General features: G+C 45.9%; 8 protein-coding genes across 13 annotated transcripts; 7 read left to right on the top strand and 1 right to left on the bottom strand.

Annotated features, from left to right (window-relative positions):
* The first annotated feature begins 743 nt into the window (after window positions 1–743).
* Window positions 744–1633, top strand: LOC6546575 (glutathione S-transferase 1). Its single transcript, XM_001974638.3, has one exon. It carries the CDS (start codon window positions 816–818, stop codon window positions 1473–1475), a length of 660 nt encoding a protein of 219 aa, XP_001974674.1. The 5' UTR covers window positions 744–815; the 3' UTR covers window positions 1476–1633.
* Window positions 1634–1834: 201 nt separating this feature from the next.
* On the top strand, window positions 1835–3895 carry LOC6546577. The gene is made up of 2 exons (XM_001974640.3): window positions 1835–2540; window positions 3188–3895. Exons 1-2 carry the CDS (start codon window positions 1875–1877, stop codon window positions 3878–3880), a joined length of 1359 nt encoding a protein of 452 aa, XP_001974676.2. The 5' UTR covers window positions 1835–1874; the 3' UTR covers window positions 3881–3895.
* A 614-nt stretch (window positions 3896–4509) lies between these two features.
* LOC6546578 (glutathione S-transferase 1) lies at window positions 4510–5316 on the top strand. The gene has a single exon (XM_001974641.3). It carries the CDS (start codon window positions 4563–4565, stop codon window positions 5229–5231), a length of 669 nt encoding a protein of 222 aa, XP_001974677.2. The 5' UTR covers window positions 4510–4562; the 3' UTR covers window positions 5232–5316.
* A 140-nt stretch (window positions 5317–5456) lies between these two features.
* LOC6546579 (glutathione S-transferase 1) lies at window positions 5457–6185 on the top strand. Its single transcript, XM_001974642.3, has one exon. It carries the CDS (start codon window positions 5483–5485, stop codon window positions 6149–6151), a length of 669 nt encoding a protein of 222 aa, XP_001974678.1. The 5' UTR covers window positions 5457–5482; the 3' UTR covers window positions 6152–6185.
* Window positions 6186–6375: 190 nt separating this feature from the next.
* On the top strand, window positions 6376–7734 carry LOC6546580 (glutathione S-transferase 1). Its single transcript, XM_001974643.3, has one exon. It carries the CDS (start codon window positions 6409–6411, stop codon window positions 7075–7077), a length of 669 nt encoding a protein of 222 aa, XP_001974679.1. The 5' UTR covers window positions 6376–6408; the 3' UTR covers window positions 7078–7734.
* A 265-nt stretch (window positions 7735–7999) lies between these two features.
* LOC6546581 (glutathione S-transferase 1) lies at window positions 8000–8824 on the top strand. The gene has a single exon (XM_001974644.3). The coding sequence runs from the start codon at window positions 8075–8077 to the stop codon at window positions 8738–8740; it is 666 nt and encodes a 221-aa protein (XP_001974680.1). The 5' UTR covers window positions 8000–8074; the 3' UTR covers window positions 8741–8824.
* LOC6546582 (protein immune deficiency) lies at window positions 8790–10547 on the bottom strand. Its single transcript, XM_001974645.3, has 2 exons — window positions 9734–10547; window positions 8790–9320 (listed from the first exon to the last, which is right to left on the bottom strand). The coding sequence occupies exons 1-2, from the start codon at window positions 10391–10393 to the stop codon at window positions 9159–9161; spliced, it is 822 nt and encodes a 273-aa protein (XP_001974681.1). The 5' UTR covers window positions 10394–10547; the 3' UTR covers window positions 8790–9158.
* Window positions 10548–10920: 373 nt separating this feature from the next.
* On the top strand, window positions 10921–19463 carry LOC6546583 (vigilin). Of its 6 annotated transcripts, none has more exons than XM_001974646.3 (7): window positions 10921–11019; window positions 11948–12023; window positions 14079–14166; window positions 14225–14475; window positions 14560–16413; window positions 16474–17859; window positions 17949–19463. In XM_001974646.3, exons 3-7 carry the CDS (start codon window positions 14130–14132, stop codon window positions 18315–18317), a joined length of 3897 nt encoding a protein of 1298 aa, XP_001974682.1. In that variant the 5' UTR covers window positions 10921–11019; window positions 11948–12023; window positions 14079–14129; the 3' UTR covers window positions 18318–19463. The 6 variants fall into 6 exon arrangements, with proteins under 6 accessions (XP_001974682.1, XP_026836989.1, XP_026836993.1 ...); XM_026981188.1 differs by having other exon boundaries at window positions 10928–11019; window positions 11951–12023; XM_026981192.1 differs by having other exon boundaries at window positions 10968–11070; window positions 11951–12023.
* Window positions 19464–19492: the final 29 nt, after the last annotated feature.

The following is a 19492-nucleotide window of genomic DNA, read 5'->3' as shown; positions in this document are numbered from 1 at the left end:
ACCCGGCTTATACCAATAACTAAAAGGTCAAGCGTACGTGAATCATTAGGTTTAGTACTTTGGCTATAATCGTCATCTAATCATTAACCTTTAGGACTGTAGAAAGAGCAGGTGCTAAGAGCTTTGAAACGAAAATCGTCAATAAAGCTCTCTTACGTCAGAGACCTCTGATTGCTTATTTAAAGAGCACCCAAATCGAAATATGGGCTGATGTCATATAATTGGTTTTGTGTTTACTGCCGGGTCATTACAGCACAGCAAAACTCTCTTAATTTAAGAGAGCTCCCCAGCTATAAAAGCCCTACAATGGTCAGGCATTTCAAAGAGCAAGAGCTCAACTTACAGCAGGAAAAGCAAATAACAAACTGGAAAATGGGAAAACTCATTATTTACGGAATCGTATAGTTCCTGCAAAGAAATGACTTTATGGCTGGAAAATATCTAACCATTGCTAATTTTCACATCATCGCTGTGCTCTCGTCTACGATGTTCTACTGCGAGGAGGCCAACCGATCCCGAATTTGATCTCATCATATATAAAGGGTTATATAAAGAGAGTTTTCCTCAGTGTAGCCAATAGAACACGATATATTTACGGAAAGGGCTTGTTGTTTCAGAAACGCTCAAGGTGTTTTCCTAGAAGGGAATAGTACTTTGGACTGCAGCACAACCAGGATCGTTTTAAGTTCTTTGGAAGTAGTTGGAGTTGGAGTTTGAGTTGGAGTTGGAGGCGATGCCCTAAAAGGTATAAATACTCACTTTGCAAGTCGCTGGAGTCAGTATCATTGCGCTAACACAACTGTTTGAGTTGGATCATGTCTGGTATTGTGCTGTACGGATTGGACATTAGTCCCCCAGTGAGATCCTGCCAGCTGACCTTGCGAGCCCTGGAATTGGAGTATGAGTTCAAGGAGGTCGATCTGCTGGCAGGAGAGCATCGCACGGCGGAGTTTCTCAAGAAGAATCCCCAGCACACCATTCCGCTGCTGGATGATAATGGGGTCCTCGTGTGGGACTCACATGCCATTGTTTGCTACCTGGTGGGCAAGTATGGCCAGACGGATGAGCTCTATCCCAAGGATCTGGTGAAGCGGGCACAGGTGGATCAGCGCCTGTACTTCGATGCCAGTGCCTTGTTCATGGCGCTGCGAAACATCTGTGCTCCTTACTTCAACAATAATGTCACGGAGATTTCGCGTGAGAAGGCCGACAATGTGAGGGATGGCTATGGCCACTTGGAGACCTTCCTGGGGGACAATCCCTACATAACCGGGGACACTCTCACCGTTGCGGATTTCTGCTGTGCCGCCACGGCCTCATCTCTGCCGGCTGTTGTGCCCCTGGAGGCGGAGAAGTATCCGAAGGTTACTGCCTGGTTGAAGCGCCTCCAGGAGTTGCCCTACTACGAGGAAGCCAACGGGATGGGGGCCAGGAAGTACCTGGACTTGCTGAAGGACCAGCTGACCCTTCTATAAGCAGCCTTTCCCACAATTACCGAGTGCGTTGCTGCATCAATTTTTAATTCTCTGCTAATTAAAGAAAGTTGTTGACAAACGTTTGGCATTGTCCACACTCGAAGAAAATGTATGAAGCATGATCTATAAAGTATATCTATATCTATACTACTATGCCATGTGGTTCAATGTCATTATTTTAACGCTAACTCATTGCTGCAATTTAAGTGTAAATAATTTAATTTTGGAAAATGTGTTCCCAGGGTGCGTGGCTTCTCGGACTTCGCTTGTATAGTTGGTTGGGGATGGGCGGACCTGATTAAAAATCCATTGACAGCCTGGCAGGTTCCCAGGGCCAGCAGATAGCTATATATTCGTCCTGGCGCCGCACCGACCACTCACTTGTAAGTTCGCTGGAGAATGGGTAAGATCTCGCTATACGGCCTGGACGCCAGTCCGCCCACCCGGGCCTGTCTGCTCACCCTGAAGGCTCTGGATCTGCCCTTTGAGTTCGTGTTCGTCAATCTGTTCGAGAAGGAGAACTTTAGCGAGGACTTCTCGAAGAAGAATCCGCAGCACACGGTGCCGTTGATGCAGGACGATGATGACTGCATCTGGGACTCGCATGCCATCATGGCCTACCTGGTGGAAAAGTACGCGGCGAGCGATGAGCTTTATCCCAAGGATCTGCTGCAGCGTGCCAAAGTGGACCAACTGATGCACTTCGAGTCGGGTGTCATCTTCGAGTCCGCACTAAGGAGACTCACCCGTCCGGTGCTCTTCAACGGCGAGTCCACGTTGCCCCGCGATCAGGTGGCTCATGTCCAGCAGGTCTATGATTTCGTAGAGACCTTTCTCGATGACCACGACTACGTGGCCGGCGATCAGCTGACCATAGCGGATTTCAGCATCGTGTCGACCATCACCTCGATTGGCGTTTTTCTGGAGCTGGACCAGGCCAAGTACCCCAAGATTGCCGCCTGGCTGGAGAGGCTCAAGGAGCTGCCCTACTACGAGGAGGCCAATGGCAAGGGAGCTGCCCAGTTTGTGCAGCTCTTGCGCTCCAAAAACTTCACTATAGTTGCCTAAGGGCCACTCTTGATTTCTGCAGTAAATGGCTTCACATTTTAATTGGAAATGACCCAGTTTTGCTATCACAAAATCAATATTCGCAATCGAAATAGCTTTTCCTATCTTTTATGTTGGCATGTATCAAATAAATTATGCAAAGCACCCCTTAAACGAATTGTTTCAAGAAAAATGCAATTCATTTTCAAAGGAAATGAAAAATGGAATACTGCCCTTATTTTTCCAAAGAAGTTGTGTGCTCATTAGGGGCAAATAGCAATTTTATGGAGCGATTGTCAATAGTTGTAAGCATGACTTTCTTGTTTACTCGATTCCTGGCAAAGAAACTTGATGGGTTGTTATCAACAACCGCATGGGAACTATCAGTGACTCAATTATAGATTGTTTTGATTAGGGTTCGACGAACCGGTATATATTGATTGCATAATTTGAGCAGAGCAGTACTTATGAAATTTGTAGTTTTAAATCATTTCAAAGTTTCATGAAAACACTTGTTATCCTCTAATCCACTCTAAAAGGACCAACAAGTGTATAACAGAACAAGTTTATGAACAGAAATACTCTTAGGAATGTCTCTTAGCCGTGCTCTTTTCATTTCAATTTGGCAATAAAATGTGTACGCTTCCGATCCCAAGAATCAGTAGAGCACCATAACTCAGTGTGCAAACATGGGTAAGTTAACCCTATATGGTGTGGATCCCAGTCCGCCAGTCCGTGCCGTTAAACTTACTCTGGCTGCCCTCCAGCTGCCCTATGAGTTCGTAAATGTTAATATCTCGGGTCGGGAACAGTTTTCTGCGGAATATCTGAAAAAGAATCCAGAGCACACGGTGCCGACGCTGGAAGATGATGGCCACTGCATTTGGGACTCGCATGCCATCATCGCGTATCTGGTGTCCAAATATGCCGATTCGGATACCCTGTACCCCAGAGATCTGCTCCAGCGAGCTGTGGTGGATCAGCGGCTGCATTTCGAGACAGGAGTGGTTTTCGCCAATGGCATTAAGGCCATCACCAAGCCGCTGTTCTTTAATGGCCTGAAAACGATACCCAAGGAACGCTACGATGCCATTGTCGAGATCTATGACTTTGTGGAGACCTTCCTCGCTGGACATGATTACATTGCTGGGGATCGGCTCACCATTGCCGACTTTAGCCTGATCTCGTCAATTACCTCCCTGGTGGCGTTCGTGGACATCGATCGGGTGAAATACCCCAGGATCAGTGAATGGGTCAAGCGATTGGAGCAGCTGCCTTACTACGAGGAGGCCAATGCGAAAGGAGCCCGGGAATTGGGGGCCATTCTAAAGTCCACCAACTTCACTTTTGCATCATAGGGCTTTGAAACTGTAATAAAATTTTATGAAATAAAATGGGTTTCGTTAGCTCTATACTTTTTATCTAAGAGAAAAATATCGGTGTAGTAAACAAGTGAACTTAGTTCCATTCAAGTAACAAGAGAATAAAATGTGTTCTAAGTATAAAGAGAACTTATTATATCATGCATATGTACATATACATACATAGATATATATGTATACCTTTGCCGGCAACAAAAATTATCGAGGGCTTTCCATTTTATTCGCCTCTGTCATCATGACTTGCATTTTACTCATTTTCACATGTGATAAGCGGTTATCAAAGAAAACTTGTTGTCTTTCTCTCTATGTGATTCATAGGGTGCTCTCATATGTTCTCGCTAAAAGCCTTTTAATCAGTTTTATTACCTCTAGATGTTGGGATAGGTTAAAAATAAACATAAAAAGGAATATAAATAAGGGAGTGCAAAAGAGTAGGTTATTCAAAATGTGAAGTCGTATGACAAAGATATACGAGTATGCATGTTTATACATATCATCACATGCATACATTTCATTATTGACTTGTAAAGTGCAGTAAATTTCGTAAATCTGGTAAACGAATCTCTCTTAAATGTTCTCTTGCGCTGATCCCAAGTCTTATAATATGAGTTCTACATCAGTTACGGGTCAGTTTGAAAAGAGGCCCCACTGCGACAAGATGGTTAAATTGACCTTATACGGCTTGGACCCCAGTCCCCCAGTTCGCGCTGTAAAACTGACTTTGGCCGCTCTAAACCTAACGTACGACTATGTAAACGTTGACATTGTGGCTCGTGCCCAACTTTCTCCGGAATACCTGGAGAAGAATCCGCAGCATACGGTGCCCACCCTGGAGGATGACGGTCATTACATCTGGGACTCGCATGCCATCATGGCCTATTTGGTCTCCAAATATGCTGATTCCGATGCCCTATACCCGAAAGATCCTCTCCAGCGGGCAGTTGTGGATCAGCGACTGCACTTTGAGTCCGGAGTGGTCTTTGCCAATGGCATAAGGACCATTTCCAAATTAGTTCTCTTCCAGGGACAGACGAAGGTACCCAAGGAGCGATACGATGCCATTATCGAGATCTATGACTTCGTAGAAACCTTTCTCAAGGGACACGATTACATCGCTGGAAATCAACTGACCATTGCGGACTTCAGTCTCCTTTCATCTGTGTCCTCCATTGAGGCCTTTGTGTCCTTGGATACGGCCAAGTATCCCAGGATAGGTGCTTGGATCAAAAAGCTGGAACAGCTACCTTACTACGAGGACGCCAATGGCAAGGGCGTCCGCCAGTTGGTGGCCATTTTCAAGAAGACTAACTTCACATTCGACAACTGATATGTATCTTTCACACCAAATACAGTCACAATAAAGAATTGTTAAGAAAACGTGCTAGTAACGCACATTTTTGTGGTGAAATAAATTATTGACTTGGACACAAATCAATAGAAAAGGGGAGGTAAAAATAGAAAACTAGTTTTCTTATCTACTGCTCTCGCTTCTCTTGATCACTCTCTTTAAAAATCCAATAAATATAGTATCTCTTCGATGCTTGCGTTTAGTAATGGAAGACACCTGCCAGCGACAAGATGCCCAAGCTAATCCTGTACGGCATGGAGGCAAGTCCGCCAGTTCGAGCGGCCAAATTGACCTTGGCTGCCCTGGGTGTTCCCTACGAATTCGTGGTGGTAAACACTCTGGCCGATGAGAACGTCTCTGAGGAGTTTCTGAAGAAGAACCCCCAGCACACGGTGCCCGTGTTGGAGGACGATGGACATTACATCTGGGACTCACATGCCATCATTGCCTATCTGGTGTCCAAGTACGGCAGGACAGACAGTCTCTATCCGAAAGATCTCCTCCAGCGCGCTGTGGTGGATCAGCGATTGCACTTCGAGTCTGGGGTGATATTCGCCAACGCACTGAGGAGCATTACGAAGCCACTTTTTGCTGGTCGGCAATCGATTCCCAAGGAGCGTTACGATGCGATTACAGAGGTCTATGACTTCTTGGAGACCTTCCTTGCTGGAAATGACTGCGTCGCCGGCAGCCAGCTTACGATTGCGGACTTCAGTATCATCTCAACTGTGTCCTCGCTGGAGGCCTTTGTGCAGGTGGACGCGGGCAAATACCCCCGGATTGCTGCCTGGATCAAGAGACTACAGCAGCTTACCTACTACGAGGAGGCCAATGGCAATGGAGCTCGTGCATTTGGTTCCATCATCAGGCAGACTAACTTCACTTTCGCATCAAAGTGAATCATATTATGCTGTTACTAAAAAATCACTTTATAAATAATTGTAAATTATGTATTTTTTAATTATGTTCTTAAGTATTTCTTACAGTACTGTAAACAATAAAATTGAAAATATATAGGCAACAGAAGAGCCCCATTACCATTTTTATCAACTCTCTAGCGAAAAGGGCCTCTTCAACGCTCTCTTTCAAAATCAAATAAATACGGTGCCTCTTCACCTTCCACTTTTAGTAATAGAGCCAACCTCTTGGAGGCAATATGTCCAAGTTGATTTTGTACGGAACAGAGGCTAGTCCTCCAGTTCGGGCCGCCAAATTGACCTTGGGCGCCCTCGGTATTCCCTACGAATACGTCAAAATAAATACCCGGGCCAAGGAGACCCTTTCGCCTGAGTTCTTGCGAAAGAATCCGCAGCACACGGTGCCCACTTTGGAGGACGATGGCCACTTCATCTGGGACTCACATGCAATCAGCGCTTATCTGGTGTCCAAGTATGGCCAGAGTGACACTCTTTATCCGAAGGATCTGCTCCAGCGGGCTGTGGTGGATCAGCGATTGCACTTCGAGTCCGGAGTGGTCTTTGTCAACGGACTGAGAGGCATCACCAAGCCACTCTTTGCGTCCGGCCAGACCACGATTCCCAAGGAGCGTTACGATGCCGTCATAGAGATCTACGACTTTGTGGAGACTTTCCTTACCGGACATAATTTCATTGCCGGAGATCAACTGACCATAGCGGACTTTAGCCTCATCACATCGATCACCGCACTGGCGGTATTCGTGGACATCGATCCAGTGAAATATGCCAAAACAACTGCGTGGATCAAGAGGATTGAGGAACTACCTTATTACGAGGAGGCATGTGGCAAAGGTGCCCGCGATTTGGTGGCCCTACTCAAGAAATTCAATTTTACCTTCTCAACTTAATATTTCCTGCTTCATATATAGCGAATTGAATATTCCTTAAGCTGAATTAAGATATATAATAAAAACATTTCTACAAACTCATATAAGGCAACATGGCGTACACATGATCATGCAGAAGACTTTTGTTTTCTGTTTTTAGTTATTAAGTACATTGTTAAGTACAATTAGTTTACCAATAATTCAGCTTGCAAGCTGGGCTCCTGGGCTCCTTCTATACAATGTAAAATAATATATATAATTGTATATAATGTAATATATAATTGTAATTGGCCAAGAGCACAAAGAAATCAAATGCGAAATATCTTAGCTTTGAAGCTCTAGAAAAATGGCGAACAGAAAACATTTTTATTGATTAATTATATGCTTTTAGCTTATTCATTAATAATAGTTTTATTTCCCCAGTAAAATAAACTCACGCAAAAGCACAAAAATTCCAAAAGCTTTCCTAAAAATTACACAGGGCTAACATGATATTAGCACCTTAATTACACAAGTCATGCAACCGAATATCTCAACTATTCTGTCATAAAAATAACTAGTGGAAAATTATTTTTAATATAATAATATCTTATGATTTCGATTATAAGCAGTTTTAAAAATCTTAACATTGTTCTGCTGTAAGGAGACAGATCGAATAGGTCAAGTGGAAGAATTTTCCACAACACTTAAACAAAATATGATAAGGCATGAGAACCAAAACACTTAACAGACCATGGAGTGGCTCAGTAGAAAGCGTCAATAAAGATAATCTAATTATCTGAAAATAGACAAGTTTTTCTATTTCAATTACACAGCATTACACATTCAATATATCCAAAAGAAATATAATGTCAATCAGAAGGAAAGCAATTATCAGTGAGAAAGCTTGGAATACTCAAGTAGCGTATATAAATTGGAATAAAATGAACTGATCGTTGCCCGATCGTTAATTGCGATAGTCGGAGCAGGTTTAGTTTCAAATCGACAGCCAAGGCGAGCGGACGCACACCTGATAGCGATGGGAAAATTAGTACTGTACGGTTTGGAGCCTAGTCCGCCGGTGCGGGCCTGCAAACTGACCCTTGACGCCCTGGGCCTTCAGTATGAGTATAAGCTTGTGAACCTGCTGGCCGGTGAGCACAAGACAAAGGAGTTCAGCCTGAAGAATCCGCAGCACACGGTGCCCGTGCTGGAGGACGATGGCAAGTTCATCTGGGAGAGTCACGCCATTTGCGCTTACCTTGTTAGGCGCTATGCCAAGAATGATGACCTGTATCCCAAGGATTACTTCAAACGCGCCCTTGTTGATCAACGGTTGCACTTTGAGTCGGGTGTGTTGTTCCAGGGCTGCATCCGGAACATTGCCCTTCCATTGTTCTACAAAAACGAGACAGAGGTGCCGCGCTCAAAGATTGACGCCATCTACGAGGCCTATGACTTTCTGGAAGCGTTCATCGCTAATCAGCCTTATCTCTGCGGAACGGGCATAACCATCGCAGACTACAGTATAGTTTCGTCCGTCTCTAGCCTAGTGGGCTTGGCCCCTATCGATGCCAAGCGCTATCCCAAGCTGAACGGCTGGCTAGACAGGATGGCCGCACAGCCCAATTACCAGTCGCTCAACGGCAACGGCGCACAGATGTTGGTCGACATGTTTAGCTCGAAGATCACAAAGATTGTGTGATTGTGCACTCCAGCTGGCTTAAAGGTTACAAATGAATTGTGTTCTGATTACGTAACAATAAAGCTTCTATTTGTATAATCTTTACAAAAATGCTTTCATATTCCAGCTCAAAGTGCTGGTTCTTTTTTTCGGCACAAATATCACAACTTAAAGATTAAACTGCAATAATAACAATGAATGCAATGCTACGCACTTATTCGATAGGTTGGATTTATAATCAAATATTGCACACATATCCCCTGATGGTCTCATCTCTCTAACACTTGATGCCGTCCGTCAAAGGCCGCTGTAAATTTATCAAAAGTTGGTGAGTAAAACATTTCCAGTTGTCACCTTCCGGCTGGCTTGGACATCAAGAGGCTACTTCGAATGCATCGTTTTCTTTCTGGAATCTTTGCTTTTAAATCCCACTCACTGGCTAGCTATTTGTCTTGCGCTTCTCCAGTGCCTTCCAAACCAGTTTCATGCGCTGTACGCAGTCACGATGCTGGGACTCCCACAGCAGCGTAGTAAGTCGTCCAACGGTGGCCACACCGTTCTCCGAGCTTCGAACCCACTGGAGCAATAGCTGGTAAATCACCTGTAGAAACAAAGCATGTGGTAATTTTCTGATTTTAGGCACGCTATGATTCTATTTCTAAAGTTTCATCAAAATGGTCTAGTACTCTAACAACAGAGTTGTAACATTTAAACACAACGTGCAATCTAATCAAACTAACAAGTGGAAGCACTATCAGTATTATATAAAAGAAATAGCTAAAATTAAAGTAAGCTAATTTATATTATTTGAGAATTTTAAAAGCAGGAAATCTAACAGTGATAGTGTTACTTGAGTCATAAAAGTAAATAGTTCAAATTAGTCTGATGCGTCACAATCATCTCGACGTAGTCTGTTGTTTAGCATATTAATTTGAGTACGGGGTTTACGAGTTATGATTTCAAGTGATTTCCGTTCTCTGGGTTGCTTCAAGATTTAAACTTCAGGAGGCTTACCTCTCTGATATTGCCATGCATCTGGTGATCGATTATGGCCTGGTCGATCTGTCCTTCCGACTGGCCCAGATCACGCATCACCTGTTTCCAGCCCTCGCCCAAGTGCGTGGAAACCACGTCGAGCAAACGCATATCCGGCTCCTCTTGTGACTGCATCATGGCCACAATGCTTGTCGTTTTGCGGGCCGCACTTGGTCGCGGCTTGCCCTCTGGGGAGGCGACCGACTCCTCTGTGGCACTTGTACTTCCCTTTCGCGAGCTGCAGGCGCTCAAACTCTGGTTAAAGTTGTAGACGGAGCCGAAGTGCAGATTACTGGCATTTGAGAAGTTCATGACCACCTGTTGCTGGGCGCTGTGTACGTTCATTGTGTTGTTCGTCTGGGCGTTGCTGAGGGTGCCCGGAATATTGGCGGACTGCACCACATCCATTGAATTGTAATTGGGATCGCTGAGCTCACGCAGCACGGATTCGGTCAAATCCGCGGAGGCTGTGGGCGTACCAGCGGAAGAGGGCAGCGCCAGGGCTCCGCTGTTGTTGTTATCTGATTCGTTTTCGTCCACAAGAGCTGCGTCCTTTTCCAGACGTCCCTCCACGGTTTTCGGATTCTGTGCCTCCTTCCCGCCAAAGATTGTGGGCAACAGGTTCCTGAGCTTCGACATGCTGCTCGCTGATAACTGGTAGCTTTGAATGTGATCTCGCTTCCGGAAATTCCACAGATTGGGGAGTTTTTTGCCTTTGTGATTCTTTGCTCTTTTTCAATTTAGTGGTGGTAGGCCGAAGCTGGAACTGACTATCGATAACCCTAGCCGACGGCTGATAATATGCGATATTTCAATTACAACAAAAATTTCTTGCTCTATTAAAGAAGTCAATTGAAAAGCATTTCATGTCTTTGCCATCTGATTAATAAAATTAATTTCAATAGAGCAACATGTAACACTTCAACATTTTTATTTAGTTTGTTAATCATTTTTAATTTTCATATAAAGAAAACCTGTTAGAAGCGTTTAATAACGATTATCACCTCCGAAAACTGGTGTTCGGTTTTCTGTGTATCTGAGTCTGGTTTTTGCTAGAATATGTACATTACAATATGTTATATTTATTAAATTAGTTTTCGAATATCCCCAAAAGACGGCCATGGTATTTAGCCCCAACAGTCGATAGTTCGATTTGATAGTTCGCCAGCGATTGGAATCAGCGACAACCCTGCACCCGCTGTGGCCTATCGCCCATCTCTATTTGCCACGTTCGCTCTTGTTCATTCACATTTTACTTGGAGTCGGTAACGTTGAGTTCCGCGTCCGTGCGTTCTGCCTTCCAACAGAAAGTCTGGGTGTGAATTTACCAAGATTCCAGTGCGAAAATCAACTCTCATTGACCGGTGATCCGCGCGGCGGTGTAATTGCAGCCGGAATTACATAAGTTGCGGCGAGCGAAAGCGAGTGCACGGATTTACAGTTATAAAGGGCCGGCAGCGGCGGGGCGGTGACGGTAGAGCCAGCAGAAGAAGAGGCAGCAGTGGCAAATATGAAAAAAACGATGAAAAAAAAAATCGGGCCGCTAATTTTCTTCAAATTTGTGTTGCGGTCGGCGAAAAACAACGTGTTTTTCAATGGTTGATAATACACACGGGCGGCGCACTCGCGCTCACCCACACAGTCACAAAAGTCGGCGACGTCGACGACCCACACGCACACAGAGGCACGTAAAATCCCGTGCATACTTGTGTGCGTGCATATATAAGCATATTTGTCCGATTGGAAGGCGCGCGTGCTGTCTTTTTTTTACATTAACTTTCCTATTTTCCGAAAGGGGGGAGGCAGAGTTGAGGCCCCGCCCCGCGCCGGAAAAGAGGATCCACACAACCTTTCACCTGGGGAGCATACGGCACTGATTTCCGCATTTCCATACTCTCACACACACAGACGCACGCACACAAACACGCCAACGCGCTGCTCCAATTTTGCTGCCGCCGCTGCCACAAAAACAATTGTCCAATAAGTGGCCCGCATATGCTGGCCTCCCCCTTCACCGTTCTCTCTGCAACAACGCGCTCTCTACGACAAATAACATTAGACTTTCTATTGGGGATGTGCATAACGCAGAATGACCGACCAAATGCTTTGTAGGGCATCCATCCTGGTGATGCCACGATCTTCTGCATCCGCTAATTGCATTAATTTCAAGCAATTGTTTTTCGGCTTTTCCAGCAGACACCCAAGTTATCAAACTGGATTTGGTCAAAGGAGAGTAAACTAGGCCGGATTTTTTGGATTTTACAGTACCGTAAGTTGAACAACCTTTGCCTAGGGTTAATTTGCATAGTTTAACATTTTACACAAGTGTTTTGCCCAAAAAAAAAAAGAAAAACACAACACCCAAGCTAACGGTTTCATGCCTAAAAATGACTACGTCAAGATTTTCTTTTTTTTAGTCTTTGGGATCTTTGTATCGAAATTACAGAAACAAGAATCCATCCGATATGTGCATACCAATTTTGTATATTTTTTTGTTGTTCTTTTTTTTTGGGTTTAAAGCTGAACTTTAGCGCATTGTTTTTGTGCTTTGTCTTCATTTGTCGACGTCAGCGTCGCTGCAGGCGTCACATACGAACGTATGAACGATGGTATGCTATATAGGTATTTGCCATGTATGTAGGTATGTTGCTTGTTTTCGTTTTTTACCTGTGCCTTCTCGAAAGGTGGCAACACACACACTACCGCATTCCCGAAGAAGCAAAAGAGCGACACAGAAATGTGCAGGCACACAGGCACAGTACACTCACATGCATATACACCACGGGCACTCGATCGTTTTTGTTGTAGTTGCCGGCTATCATCCGGTTTTATATAGAGCTGGTCCCCTGCTCCGTTAAGTTACTTCGTCAAGCTCTCTCCGCTCCCTGTTCCTGTGCCTGTCGCTCTCGCGCTCTTCATTTCTCTTCTTTTGACACATTTTTCATGAGCGCCCACATGGGCGTCGACAAGGGGTTTTTTAGGACTTATAACTCCTACAGCAACTGAGTTGACTGGAATGTATTGTAAATGTAAAATGAATTATTATTAAGAGTCAGTGATAATGATCTGGTAACAATTTCCCTGCTCATTGTTTTCTGCAATATATAAATGCATTTAAGTATGATTTAAAGGTAACATTACCCCTTTATAGATATCCTGCCACCGTCTCTGTCCACATATACAAAGATACACTTAATAGAGAGACAGCCATATCTTGTTGTTCTTTCGGTGGAGAGGAAAATGTAGGCTACGAAAACTCGTTGGGCATTGATTTAGAAAACAGCTTTGGTCGAACAAGTGCATGGTCTCTGCTGCTCTTCGGTTGAGATCTCTCTTTCTCATTCGCCAGTTCCCAACCTTTCACCCAATCGAAATCCGACTGATAGCTGCCTAAATTTTTGGACGCGTATTTGTGTGTGAGTGTGTGTGTGTGTACGTACCACAACATTTTTGTGGCAATCGAGCTACAGAGCTTATCAGCCAGAACGGCCGATAGTTATCACTCAGTCCCGGAATCTGCCTGCGTGGCCCATTGGCTGCGTCAACTTATCAACACCGAAAAGCAGAGAGTCGAGTCGGGCACTCATCTTGTTGATCCAAGCACTACGTGGCCTTAGTTTCGGGCTCTGGTGCAGAAAGTCGGTCTGAAAAGCGACTCTATTTTGGTTTATCAGCGCTAGAAAATCCATTTGACGCACCGCACCCCCTTTAGACACGCACTGTTTACAGTGGGGTCCCATGCAATAAGGTCTCCCAGAATGATTTTGCCCTTCTGCACTCAAAATTATTGAAAATTTCTTTTAACCACATACAAATACCAATGCGTACTAATTTTTGTATAAGAAAGTATAAGAAATAGTAACCAAACTTTGACCTAGTCCAATTCTTTGATTGTCTTTACATAATTCACGCTGCATATCCAATGAATTATCTTTCTACTAATTTGTTTACTGTAGCCAAGCGGTCATAATATGTGTACGTACGTAGTTCCTTATCAGTTGGTGGCAGCTAAATGCGGGTCTTCGGGGGTCGCACTTATCAACTTTCTGCGATTTTGGTAGGTCTGCGGGCCGCTGACAAAAGGGAGAGATGAAAATTGAAGCTAAACGGGCCTACATTAATCCGTGTTTGCCAAAAAAGAAATGCCATTTAGCTATTTGTTCTTTGATTGATCGACCAGCACTTCGATAATCCCCTAGAAACTTTTCGTTCCTGGCTGCTTGCTTTATCGTGTCTGATAAACAAGGTTCTTTAATAGGATCCAATATGTTGTAAACGTTTTGTGCACTTGATAAGATATGTATATTCTACTGTTCAATTTCAGTGTACTGTAAACGACTTGGAACGAAAAAGGACTTTTCTCTTTTTTTAAGTAATGCAAGCAGCAGCAGTGATGGAGGAAACTAACAACGGTGAGTTCTTCGATGCTTAGATATCACCAACGAATTACTAACCAAAATCATCCTGTAGCAACTACCATCGAGCAGCAGCCCATCGCTCTCATCAATGGCCAAGAGCAGGTGGCCAATGAGCAGCAACCATCGTCGCCCACTTTGGTGGCCACGCCCACTAGCACCACTAGCGGCGGAACTGGCAACGCCACACCCGCCTTTAGCTACGACGACCTGTTTCCGGCCCTGCCGGCCAACACCTCGGCTCAATCGCAATCCGGAGCTTCTGGTTCGACGCTAGCTCGTGTGACGAGCTCCCAAAAAACGCACGTAAGATCGGAAATGACATTCCATATTGATTTGGTTCTGGTTCTATGGATTTCATATATTAAACGATGTAATTTTTTTTAAAAGATTGTGCATGTGCCCTGCAAGGAGCGCAAGTCCACGGAGTCGGAGAAGTTCGGCGAGGGCGAGTCGAAGCGAATTTGCCAGCAGATCACCAAGGAGACAGGAGCCCAGATCGAGATTGTGAGCGGCAAGAACCAGTCGCTGACCTTCCTCATTAAGGGCAAGCAGAGCGAGCTGCTCGATGCCCGCCGTAAGATTCTTATGGGCTTCTCCACGCAGGCCAGTCGGCAGGTGACCGTTCCTCGGGAGCATTTCCGCGTCATCCTCGGCAAGGGTGGCCAACGTCTGCGTGAACTCGAGCGAGTTACTGCGACGCGCATTAACATCCCAAGCCAGGGCGATGAGAGCGAGTTCATCACGATTGCCGGAACAAAGGAGGGTATTGCCCAGGCCGAGCAGGAGATCCGTCAGCTGTCAGCCGAGCAGTACAAGAAGTCGTCGGATCGCATCACGGTGCCCAAAGTTTACCATCCCTTCATCGTGGGCCCCTACAGCGAGAACCTTAATAAGCTGCAGGAGGAGACTGGCGCTAGGATTAACGTGCCGCCGCAGCAGGTTCAGAAGGATGAGATCATCATCTCGGGCGAGAAGGACGCGGTCGCAGCGGCTAAGGCCAAGGTGGAGGCTATCTTCAAGGATATGGAAAAGAAGTGCTCTACGGTCAGTGTGGAGGTAGCTAAGCCGAAGCACCGCTATGTCATCGGTCCCAAGGGCTCCACCATCGCCGAGATTCTGCAGTTGACCGGTGTGTCTGTGGAGATGCCGCCCAACGACTCCCCCTCGGAGACGATCACTCTGCGTGGACCGCAGGTGGCCTTGGGAAATGCCCTAACCGTTGTCTATCAAAAGTCTAACTCGGTGAAATCTGTGGAGATCAATGCACCGCACTGGATCCACAAGTATGTGATCGGTCGCAAGGGCGCCAACATGAAGCAGCTGGAGGAGGACTGCCCTAACGTGAACGTAAATTGCCTGGAGGACAAGATCAAGCTAGAGGGAGATCCCGAGAACGTTGACAGGGCTGTAGCCTACTTGTCCGAAATCATCAACAACTACGAGGAGAACTTCACGTTCGAGGTCATGACTGTTAATCCTTCGTACTACAAGCACATTATCGGTAAGGCTGGAGCCAATGTGAATCGCCTGAAGGATGAGCTGAAGGTTAACATTAACTTCGAGGAGCGTGAGGGCCAAAACAACATCCGTATCGAGGGACCCAAGGAGGGAGTACGGCAGGCACAGCTTGAATTACAAGAAAAAATCGACAAACTGGAAAACGAAAAATCGAAGGATGTGATTATCGACCGCCGTCTCCATCGTTCCATTATCGGAGCTAAGGGCGAGAAGATTCGCGAGGTGAAGGACCGCTACCGTCAGGTTACAATCACGATACCAACGCCCCAGGAGAACACCGATATTGTAAAGCTCCGCGGTCCAAAGGAAGATGTGGACAAGTGCCACAAGGATCTGCTCAAACTGGTCAAGGAGATCCAGGAATCCTCGCACATTATCGAGGTGCCCATCTTTAAGCAGTTCCACAAATTCATTATCGGCAAGGGTGGCGCTAACATCAAGAAGATCCGTGATGAGACCCAGACCAAAATTGATCTGCCTGCCGAGGGTGACACCAACGAAGTGATCGTCATCACCGGCAAGAAGGAGAACGTGCTCGAGGCCAAGGAACGTATCCAAAAGATTCAGAACGAGCTTTCCGACATTGTTACTGAGGAGGTGCAAATCCCGCCCAAGTACTACCACTCAATCATCGGCGCTGGCGGCAAACTCATCTCCTCGATCATGGAGGAATGCGGTGGTGTGTCTATCAAGTTCCCCAATAGCGACTCCAAGAGCGATAAGGTTTGTGTAGTACGATTACTAGAACAAGATGTGTTATTAAAGGTTCTTAATTAAATTCAGGTGACTATTCGCGGTCCCAAGGACGATGTGGAGAAGGCTAAGGGTCAGCTGTTGGAGCTGACCAACGAACGGCAGTTGGCTTCCTTTACCGCCGAAGTGCGCGCCAAGCAGCAGCATCACAAGTTCCTGATCGGCAAGAATGGCGCTTCTATCCGTCAGATTCGCGATGCCACTGGTGCCCGCATTATCTTCCCCTCAAACGACGATACTGACAAGGAGGTGATCACCATAATTGGCAAGGAAGACAGCGTGAACAAGGCCCGTGAGAAGCTGGAGGCGATCATCAAGGAGTGCGACGAAGTAACCGAAGGTGAGGTGTCTGTCGATCCCAAACACCACAAGCACTTTGTGGCCAAGCGTGGCTTCATCCTGCACCGCATTTCCGAGGAGTGCGGTGGCGTGATGATCTCTTTCCCCCGTGTCGGTACCAACTCCGATAAGGTGACGATCAAGGGTGCCAAGGACTGTATCGAAGCGGCCCGCCAGCGCATCGAGGAGATCGTCGCCGATCTGGAAGCGCAGGTCACCATCGAGGTGGTGATTCCTCAGCGGCATCATCGCACCATTATGGGCGCACGTGGCTTTAAGGTTCAACAAGTCACCTTCGAGTTCGATGTGCAGATCAAGTTCCCTGATCGTGATGCCACCGAACCCGTCGAGGTTTTGACCAACGGAGGCAGCGGCGAGAATGGAGGTGAGGAAGGCCAGGAAGGAGAGCAGCAAGCCGAGAAGGAAGCCGAGCAGGAGCCAGTTCGTCAGTGCGATGTTATTCGAATCACGGGAAGTATTGAGAAGTGTGAGGCCGCCAAGCAGGCTCTTCTTGATCTTATCCCCATCGAAGAGGAGTTGTCGGTGCCTTTCGACCTCCATCGTACCATCATCGGACCACGTGGTGCCAATGTTCGTCAGTTTATGTCCAAGCACGATGTGCACGTGGAGCTCCCGTCTAGTGAGCTAAAGTCGGATGTGATCAAGGTCTGCGGTACGCCCGCTCGCGTCGCCGAAGCCCGCGAAGCGCTGAAGCAAATGATTGTGGATTACGAGGCTGATAGGGCCGATCGTGAGCTCCGCTCCTTTGTTGTCCAGGTGGACGTAGATACGGAGTTCCACTCGAAGCTCATTGGTCGTCATGGCGCTGTGATTAACAAGCTGCGTGCCGATCACGACGTCAACATTTCGCTGCCTAAGCGGAATGAACCCAATGACCGCATCATCTCTATCACCGGCTACCAGGCCAATGCGGAGGCAGCTCGCGATGCCATCCTGGAGATTGTTGGTGACGCCGATTCCCTTCATCGCGAAGTTATTGAGATCGATAAATGCATCCACCCCCACATCATTGGTCAGCGTCGACGCTACATTCGCAAGATCATGGAGGATTATCAGGTATGTTCGCCGGAATATTTAATTTGCATTCATGATATTACTAGATAGCTTTAATTTTTAACTAATAATAAACCCCTTAATGCAATCAGGTGAACATCAAGTTCCCACCGGCCGACCAGCAAACTAACTCTGTGACCATCTTTGGCAAGATAGAAGACGTTGAAACCGTCAAGGAGTTGCTGTTAGGCATAGCTGAGGACTACGGGAGTGAGTTCTTGGAGAACGCGGCGCTACCGCCGCAGACGATTGGTGCCTTCCTAACTAGTTCAGGATCCGGCGTCGGAGGTGCCACCGAGAACGGATTCGTCATCAAAGACGCACCGTGGGAGAAGCAGAAGCAGGCCAAAAACCTGACCGCGCCCAACACTCAGTCGCAGGAGGACTTCCCGCACTTCGCTGCTGGCGGGGCTCCGGTGGCCTCCGCGCCGATCACCTCAGTGTGGGGCCCCAAGAACTAAGTGCATCGGGCCGAGTGTCCCGATCGCCAGCAGTAGCAGCAATACTACAAGTCGGGGTGCGCCGGGGATCGGAGCTGGAGATGGACAAGGAGCTGGAACTGGAACTGGATTATCGGGCAGTGAGCGGCAGAGCAGCGGCAGTCATGCGGACATCTCTTTAGTCGAAAACTAGTGTCAAAAATAACGGTATAGGTTGTCTCCCAGGAGCTTTTCTACAACGCAATTTGTGCAGGTTAATAGAAAACGAGAATAACAAAGCAAGCAACTATTTTTGTATGATTTGATACAGGATCAATCAAACACAAAAACCAAACATAAAACCCTCACACACAACGACACATACACATGCTCACACATATGAAATTGCATTTATACAACATATAGAATACGAGAATCGAAACAGACAATTGACTCACGCCCCCAGTTCCGTTCCCCGATGTGTTGGCCAAACCCCGGCCACTTTATACATAAAACACTTAATTGCCAATTTCTTTTTATATAACCATTCTTCATTGCAACAAATAATATTCTAATTAGTTGAAGCTCCCTAAAAGTAAGCAGAAAGTTCAGCAAATGGTTTGTTAATTGAATTAAAACTGACTAGCGAAAAACGTTCAAGAACGAAAGTAATTGTAAGCATAAAATGTTAATTAATTACATTTACCTTCTATCTCCCCCGTTTTGATTATACCATACTCATATTTTTCGTATTTGGAATTTCCATTTACCCCCTTCCCAATTAAGTGATTATTATGATTTATGCGAAAGTAAATGTTAAATGAACGTTGATTGTATTGTAAAAACGTTTCTTACGTTGCGGGCCGAGAGTGGAAGTGGAGATGGCGATTTATTTAAACAGTAAATATACACCTTACTTACATCTATTAACTATATTTCCCAGTCGCCTGCTCCTGCTCCCTAATCCTCCAGATTTCTGCCTTCTCTCATACACACAGCCATGATACAGAACCCGAAAAACAAACACCGACTCTGTTCACATTTCAAAATGAGTATCGACATTTTAATTTTGTGCAATCCCCTTGATTTATATTAAATTGTTTTCGACTTATGTTTTTCTCCTAAATAATTTTCTTTGCGTCGCGGTGTAAAAAATATCAAAAAGCAAGTAAAAGATTTGGAACTCTTCCAGTACTTTGTACGAGTATCGGGTGATG

This window comes from Drosophila erecta, unplaced genomic scaffold (genome assembly GCF_003286155.1).
Source record: "Drosophila erecta strain 14021-0224.00,06,07 unplaced genomic scaffold, DereRS2 tig00000092-arrow-pilon, whole genome shotgun sequence".
Lineage (NCBI taxonomy): Eukaryota > Metazoa > Arthropoda > Insecta > Diptera > Drosophilidae > Drosophila > Drosophila erecta.
Note: the sequence above shows the minus strand (reverse complement) of the source record. Positions and strands in the feature narration are given on the sequence as shown.

What these genes read in the sequence shown, in the direction of transcription:
- LOC6546583 (XM_001974646.3), top strand. Translation starts at nt 14,130, where the DNA reads ATGCAAGCAGCAGCAGTGATGGAGGAAACTAACAACG. An exon ending in GATGGAGGAAACTAACAACG is followed by an intron (nt 14,167 to 14,224) that starts GTGAGTTCTTCG and finishes ATCATCCTGTAG; the next exon opens with CAACTACCATCGAGCAGCAG. An exon ending in CGAGCTCCCAAAAAACGCAC is followed by an intron (nt 14,476 to 14,559) that starts GTAAGATCGGAA and finishes TTTTTTTAAAAG; the next exon opens with ATTGTGCATGTGCCCTGCAA.
- LOC6546582 (XM_001974645.3), bottom strand. Translation starts at nt 10,393, where the DNA reads ATGTCGAAGCTCAGGAACCTGTTGCCCACAATCTTTGGCGGGAAGGAG. An exon ending in TGCATGGCAATATCAGAGAG is followed by an intron (nt 9,321 to 9,733) that starts GTAAGCCTCCTG and finishes TTGTTTCTACAG; the next exon opens with GTGATTTACCAGCTATTGCT.
- LOC6546578 (XM_001974641.3), top strand. Translation starts at nt 4,563, where the DNA reads ATGGTTAAATTGACCTTATACGGCTTGGACCCCAGTCCCCCAGTTCGC.
- LOC6546580 (XM_001974643.3), top strand. Translation starts at nt 6,409, where the DNA reads ATGTCCAAGTTGATTTTGTACGGAACAGAGGCTAGTCCTCCAGTTCGG.
- LOC6546577 (XM_001974640.3), top strand. Translation starts at nt 1,875, where the DNA reads ATGGGTAAGATCTCGCTATACGGCCTGGACGCCAGTCCGCCCACCCGG. An exon ending in AAAACTTCACTATAGTTGCC is followed by an intron (nt 2,541 to 3,187) that starts TAAGGGCCACTC and finishes AAGAATCAGTAG; the next exon opens with AGCACCATAACTCAGTGTGC.
- LOC6546579 (XM_001974642.3), top strand. Translation starts at nt 5,483, where the DNA reads ATGCCCAAGCTAATCCTGTACGGCATGGAGGCAAGTCCGCCAGTTCGA.
- LOC6546581 (XM_001974644.3), top strand. Translation starts at nt 8,075, where the DNA reads ATGGGAAAATTAGTACTGTACGGTTTGGAGCCTAGTCCGCCGGTGCGG.
- LOC6546575 (XM_001974638.3), top strand. Translation starts at nt 816, where the DNA reads ATGTCTGGTATTGTGCTGTACGGATTGGACATTAGTCCCCCAGTGAGA.